Below are 7,880 nucleotides of genomic sequence, written 5' to 3'. Positions count from 1 at the left end.
AGACAAAAGATGTGCACAAAGGGATGCGGAGTTGAGTAGGACCTGTTAGCGTCCGCTGTAGTTATCCCTCCGTGTATTACACGCTCTGTGATTCTCTCACAACGCGGATCTGTCGTGTGCATCAGAGCCAGGGAGTGAACAGTCAGTACCGTTCGTTCAGCACACTCGCAATTACGAGGCGATAGCTTATTTTTTTTAACTCCATTGAAATACAACCGGAGCTCTCTCATTTAGTCAAAAGAAAAATTTAGCAAAAGAGCATGCGCACTGTACTTTAACTTAATGTGTATTTCGATATCAATAACGAAAGCTTCAAGAGGTTCACAAAATATATGAATGCCATTTTGACTCAGTCTATTGCACCTGTGAAAGCTAGACACTGGTCATGCTCTCTATAATGTATGCTCACCTTAAAAGTTTCCTCATGAACTAGTAACGCCAATTGTATTTATAATAATGTTGAAAAAGTCATCAACTTAGACATTAGAGAACAAATATAGTTATATAGATTTATCAGTTTTCGTTGCTGTGTGGTCGGTATATAATCTCTGAAATCTCTCAACTTCAAATTCAACTTCTCAAAATATCTGGAACGTTCAGGAATTTAACATTGTACCATACATGGTTACAATAAACCAACTAAACCAAGGGTTCGCATATAATTCTATACCCACAATACTAATAATAGATTTATATTGTCATCTCATCCCTTCTATAGAATACTTGAAATAGTTTATCATCTATGTATTAATCGTGTCAATACAAAAAGGTAGAATTAACCTTATATTCATAGGAACAGAAGTATTGAATGTCGTGGAATGCACATACATTATCTAATGCACAAAACTAATATTCTATTATGAAGTCGATATTAATGATGAAAAAAAAAACATTACATTATTGATAGATATGATTGAAACCACTTTTGCAGAAATGACGTATGCAGTTCATGATGCGCATAAAAAGATTGTTACAATTCGTTTCTCAGGTTTCCTCCTTTTTTTCTTATGTTCATAAAAACATTATCATTTCAATCATTGCTGCGCCTGCTTGAAAAAATAAGGTTTAAAAGATGATCAATTGTATGTTACGAAACTGAGGAGACATGAGATGTTATCTAAGATATGTATATCTTTCCATGATGTCAAGAAAGTGAGACATGAGAAATTGATAATCAAAATCTTTTTCTCTTTTCATCAACTTTCTATATCTTTGTTCACTTTGTTTGATATTTTTAAATCTTTCTAAGCTTTCCCTAAATCTTATAGCCAATCATCATTAAACTAAATTTGCTATCTTTCTACATCAATTTCTTCTTTGAGTTGATGGGAAAGGTTCACATTGGGATTGATACATTCAGGAGGATATGTCAGTGGGTATACGTCTGTAATATCAGCCTTATTGGAACAGTATAGTCATGGTAACATTATGTAAGGTACTGTTTACCATTGGGAGCAGTGATTTAAAAAATGTTCAAAATATCACATTTGATGCCTATGTGTAGGTCAGTTGTAATATCACAAAACATCCTACCATGTAAAAATTTTGCAATAAAGTTTAAAATATAAGGAGATACACTGTATCACTATTTTTCCTCACTAAACCATAACTGTAGACGGTTTAGTCTAGAAATATTTTAATCATAACTATTGTTCACATTTTGTATATTTAACATTACTTAACACTGATTATACTGATTCGATTTTTCACATCGACTGTTTCTATCCCTAACTCACATTTTAGAACTGTTTTGAAGCACAAAAGCTGGGTTTTTGTTTCATCTGAAAATGGTAAATAGTTGATGTGTGTCTATCTTGCCCTCTGTTTCACAATCTGTAACCACGCCCTTATTTGATTTTGGTAGTTAAAGATCGGATCATCATTTCCGCATTATTTCCTCTTACAAAATGTATTCTTCTGTACGAAACGGCGGCATGCAGTGTTGGTATACTTTTAGTATGATTTTCATGTTGGCATTACAATTCAACATGAAATCTATATTATGCGCATGTAAGTCTTCGGAACGTTTATGTAAGTGGTGGAACCTTAATATGATGAGAACAAAGCTCACTCCACCAAAGTTTAGTGGCACAAGTGATACTGACAATGAACATCCTCGGAACAGATGTGGTGGTTTCTACAGCTCCCAGAGCAGCGTTTGGCCAGTCATCCGTAGATGGCTACTCGTCTCTTTGTATTGTGGCCTGCGTGCGGTAGGAGAGCGGGGCACAAACCTGCGCCTTTCTGCAGCCGGTCTGCTGATTGCGACTTTAGCAAACAAAGCTATTTGTTCGGGATCCCGAAAACAATTTTAGGAAAACTCTGGCCCGACTAATTAACGACATAGAGATTATAGAAGTAAATCCTCTTTGCATACGTAATCATTGCAGTACAATAATGGGCACGTGCAGTCTGACCTAAAAAAGACAAGCGAGAAAAGACTATACTTTGTGTTTGGCTTTGCTCCTCATCTTTTGTATCTGGCAGGTTGATAGTTGATAAAGAGTATAAATTGATCTCTTCCATCTAGCAGGTTGATATTTTGTAAAGAATATTAAACGATACTTTGAAGTTGTTTTTCGAATACATGATGGTTCAGTAATCATTAAGGTCACTTTTATAAAGCCTGATACCTTATCAGCATTTATACGTGGAATTGGCACCATTCCCCTTTCTACCGTTAAGTTGTGAGGATACATGTACCAAGAACTTTTGTATCTTTTTATCGCTAAAACATTTCCATTCATAAACGTGACATTTTCACAAGAAGCCTCTCTAAGCTTTACATTTTCCTTCTCCCACTTGTAATCCTAAAAAAGGCCCATCAAAAATGTGTCATTGGTTGAGCTGTAGACTGCAATCACGTGGCAATATATTGAGCCATTAGGTACAGTGTAAAAGGGGTGGTAGCAGCCCACGCATTGTAACAATACACAGTGCCCGCTGTCGTGTTTCCTGTTCAAACACCAACCAGCTCCAATCGATATGGTGGCTGATGTCCATGGCCAGTGTACGAACAAAGGTCACATTCAGTAATGAGAGGACAGTCAGACATTGCTGTATTTCACAGACATGGCTTACATTACGCATGAACCACGTATTTATATTGATACTAAAACCCATCTCCGCCTTAGTAATATAAGAAGAAAAAAATCAACAGAAATACTTTCGGCACAGGGAACTATTCCTCAGTGACTGATTGTCTGTTAATTCAGCTCAACGAACACTGCTTTTCTGCTCTAAATTATATCCTCATCTTGATATCAAGAAAAGATTGCAGAGAATTTTAGTGGTATTGTACCTGCTACACGACAGAGTTATGCTCATGATCAACAGTTTACATATCGCAAGATGTTCAGAAACGGTGATATCAATCCACTAGCAAATGTATTGCTGTGGTGCACCTGTTAACGCTGAGCATTAAAATGCTATACTACTGTAATACGATCTATCCGAGTATCTCCTGCGCCATTATCACCTTATTATACTTTCTGGTCGCTCCCTTTGGCAAATTACGTCTTTCTGTAGTCAAAATCTCTTAATACTCGTGAATATACCTCTTTCTTCCAGAAGCATAACACATCAAGTCAGACAAAAAAGAAAAATTTTGAAGACGATAATTTGCTGCTCATTGTTTCCTTACCTAACCATTAATCACATCGAATAATAAGACATCAAAATCTATATAGCCGTGGGGGGGGGGGGGGGGTAATGTGAGAATGCAAAGATGAAGGGGCCATGTGAGATTCATAGAGAGAGTAGACGGGAAAAAGCTACCTATCTTGCTGCACATGAAATGAGCAATCTATGTCGGCCTATTGCTGAAGGGCACATCACATAGTTACCGCATAAACCGAGAGGAATCATTATATCTTTTTCATACTTGGGGTGAGGTATCTTTTGATGAGTTCACTGCTTTTTGATATAATCAGACCAATATGCTTGAGAAAGAATGAAAACCGCTCTCATGGTGGTGTTATATTGTGATGCGATGAAACGCTATCTTGCGATAGTTCCATAAACCCTTATCCTTCATGACGCAGCTATACTTGCCCATGTTGATTATCTCATCGTGGTGACATTTTACGTGGATCTTTATGTGATAATGTTGAATATAGATCTCGCTAATTTTCGCACCCATGTATAGTGATGCTGTAGATGAACATAAAACAGGACTCTGAAGGAATGAATGCCTTGGAAGTTTCAGGACCCTCATAAACGCACCTGGTATAAGTAAAACCACTGACCACATCACCTGACTATATCATGCATTAAAAAAACATGATTAACTTTTTGTCGGTATACAACGTTATTGTATTGAGTCTTACTTTCAGTAATCACAGGATGCATGGGGTATGAAGCTAATGAAGGAATTCAAACAGGTAACATCCTGTCTTCAGTCGGTTTTGAAGTCCTAGCTGTTTCATTTGTCAAGCTAACAACCCATTACTTCTTTGTTGGTATTAGCTGTGTCCGTTCACTCGATAGTTTAACAGACCATCTACTCTATTATAGTACTTAGTACTCGGAGGAAACACTCACACAAGCGTGCGCGGACACACACACACACACACACTAGCACACACGACAGTTTTATATCCTTAAAATATTTCTTTCTTCTCACAAAAGCCTATACTCAGACAATTTTACAAGCCAAATGTACACTGATGTATTAATCGATTGACAAGAGTAATGACAATCATAACACAGAGACGTGCTTCTTTGTTCAATCATGGGTTAATGTCCATTCTACCACGGCCACGGCCACTTGTATCGTACTGTGTACGCGGCACATGATCCAAAGGTGTCTGATGCTATTAAGAACAAGAAACACATTTTACACTAAGGATCGGTGACTTGAATGAAGCAAATGGAAATATGTGCTGTGGAAGACGATGAACAAGGGACTTCGCTCGAGGACGGATATTAACTAACCCACATCCATTGTCATGGCAACAAGCATCAGACACTAATAAGTTCTGTGTCTACTAAAGAAGCGAAGAGTGATTCAGATGGATTCGCTGCTACCAACGAGCAACGCACAGAACGTGTTTGAGACAAAGGATGGAACTCGAGTGAAACCTGGTACCATCTCATTGGTTACCTGGTCACACCGAGAGGTCTTTTTAAGCCTCCTTGGTTACATGGGGACATTTCCCTTAATGTAACAAATATCACATTTCTTGTCCTACGTGGAAGTTTCATATCCACTGACTAGTTGCTTGCTACTTTCTCTCATAACTTTTCTAGTGAATGTAGAACAACAACGTGTTCTAAGCATAAACCGGTAGTCCCGCATTATCTGCAGGTACTACTTTAACGGTTAGGTGATACTGTTGTGGTCATTGCATGTCACACGATGAGCAGGATTATCATGCATTATGTAGATATCAATTTAATCTTCCTATGTCGGTGAATGGAATAAATGAAAGATTTAAAGGGGACCTCCGGATGATTTTCACACTTTTACATTTGAACAACTATAAATTAGTCAAACTGAGTACAGAGTTTCCGAATTTATAGTGATTGGGATAAGGAATGAGAATGTTTTCAAAATTTATAACAAATTGCAATGAACAAGGATGATGACATGCAGCCTCACCATAAGAATGCATGAGTTGGGGCTCAAGGGAGCAGAACAAAAGAAGAAGGCATGCATAGATTTTTCACAAGTGAACTTGTTGAGCAAGCGGTATTGTAATGGAATTACACTGCTACATTTCTGAAATATATGAGGCTCTGATGTAATCAACACTGTTCAGTGTAATTTGTTTAAGATTTTCAATTTATTGGTTTCTCTGCTCAAGGACCACAATAAATTCCACGAATCTATACATATAGCTGTTGATTTATGTACTACATGATGTGAAATTATGAAAATCGTCCGGAATGCCCCTTTAACTAAAGTGAGTTATCTTGATGTCCTTAGAATCCTGTTTACCATTATGATTTTCATTTATTCAGAGGATGGAAATAGAACACACAAAGCACCTTTGCGAGCATGTAGAAAAAGATCGAGGAATCTAACAAAATAATGTCACTGCTTTTCAAAGGTACAATTCAATGAGAAAATGGGGGGATGATGGAGGACATATTACTTCGATTTAACGAAAAAGTGAAGACGTTGCTAAGAACAAACAAATGCAACCTGACCCCTTGTCTGCCACATCGCCATGCTCCTATTTCTGCGTTTTTTGTCTTTGGAAAGGGGGTGGGGTACAACACTGACAATAGGTGTGTAGGATATTGGAGTATGCAAATGAGGCGGTCGCAGCTATACTGGTAGTTGCTATCAGAGTTGCGGGTCTGCCTTGCAGTACGAGGATTCGTCTTATTATGCATTCTGCGATATCCGCACGCGACAAAATTCGTCAGCCAATCAGGGTGCTTCGCTCGGCTCGACCCGTGCCATTTCGCACGCGACGGCACGCGAGTTCGATCGGTTGTCGACAATAGGGGCAGACGCGATCGCCATGTTGCATGGATGAGATAAATAGCAGATGGGGTCCCTGCCCCGGCCTAAGAACCCATCATGATCCCGACTAGGCCGGATGTGGTCCCCTGGAAACACCATCGCCGGAAAGCGACATGTCTCCCCTCATCATATGTCGAGATGCGGGGCGCGTGATTCCAAGACATTCGACTCCTCATCCATCGAAAGTGAGGCCGCTCCTCGTCTGTTCATGAACCAGAGAAACGACAGCAAGTGGTTGTCTACAAACACACGTACACGTAGAGTGTATAGATTTATAGAGCCACCCCACCCCCTTGAGCTAGCAATATGGCGTCGTGTCCCTTCCCTAACAGCTGCAGAGACAACTGGGGATGGAACCCGAACGACAAATCTCATGAAGTATGCCTAAGCGGGAGGAGAAACGAGACAGCCCTCTTCCACCCAAACTGGTCCATCGGGGCGGCAGGGGTACGTGGGACACGCCCTTTCTTGCGAGGTCATCGCTACTACTGGGAGGTGGCAGTTTCTCCTCGCGTCTATGGAACGAGCATGATGGTCGGGGTTGGGTCACGCAAAGCTCGCCTCCATGTTGACTCCTTCGTCAACCTGCTGGGCGAAGACAGAGAAAGCTGGGGACTCTCACATAAAGGAACCATCTGGCACGGAGGAAATTCGGTAGTGTTCACTTCTCCGTTTTCTGAGGACGCTCCCACTATCGTCGGTATTCTCTTCGATGGCCCGAAGGGCACACTGACCTTCTACAAAGACAGGTTGCTCCTCGGCGAGGCTTTCAAGGGCATCAACGAACTCGAAGACGAACTCTACCCGATCGTATGCTCGACGGCGGCAAAGACAGAGATGAGCCTCGTTCAGACGCGACGGACCTTCACCTCCCTCTTCGATCGATGTCGAGACATTATTTCATCATGCGTGGCCGAGATGGACCGCGTCCACACCCTACCTTTGCCCAAAGCACTCAAGCGGTGTATCATGGATAGCATGTGAACAAGGTTAGTGTGTTTGTTTCTAGTTTCACTTCCTGCATAACTGTCAAAACCTCGTACACATGTTTATAAACATCGAAACCTGTATATTAGGTTTGGATGGAAGTGACGCTCCAATATTCAAGAAAATCATGACGTCATTTTATTTAATTTGATCTAATTGCACAAAATTTCTACAACAGCATATTCCGTACTGCAGTTGATTGCTTATGCATTTATGGCACTCATGCATCGTACGTCATTATGCACATATAATTAACGTTGCTTCACTTTTCCATCGTATCACATCTGAATGCACGAATCTGATGACAGTATTTTAAGCACACCAGACTTAATAATTTGTCAGCCTTTTTATACTAAAGCCACCGGTCCACATGCACCATTAATAAATTGGTTTGCGATTTGCCTTTTTGATCAAATTG

General features: G+C 40.0%; 1 protein-coding gene across 1 annotated transcript; it reads left to right on the top strand.

Annotated features, from left to right (window-relative positions):
* Nucleotides 1–6,781: 6,781 nt before the first annotated feature.
* On the top strand, nt 6,782–7,459 carry LOC140234326 (SPRY domain-containing SOCS box protein 3-like). Its single transcript, XM_072314386.1, has one exon. The coding sequence runs from the start codon at nt 6,782–6,784 to the stop codon at nt 7,457–7,459; it is 678 nt and encodes a 225-aa protein (XP_072170487.1).
* Nucleotides 7,460–7,880: the final 421 nt, after the last annotated feature.

Source organism: Diadema setosum, chromosome 10, assembly GCF_964275005.1.
Source record: "Diadema setosum chromosome 10, eeDiaSeto1, whole genome shotgun sequence".
Lineage (NCBI taxonomy): Eukaryota > Metazoa > Echinodermata > Echinoidea > Diadematoida > Diadematidae > Diadema > Diadema setosum.
Note: the sequence above shows the minus strand (reverse complement) of the source record. Positions and strands in the feature narration are given on the sequence as shown.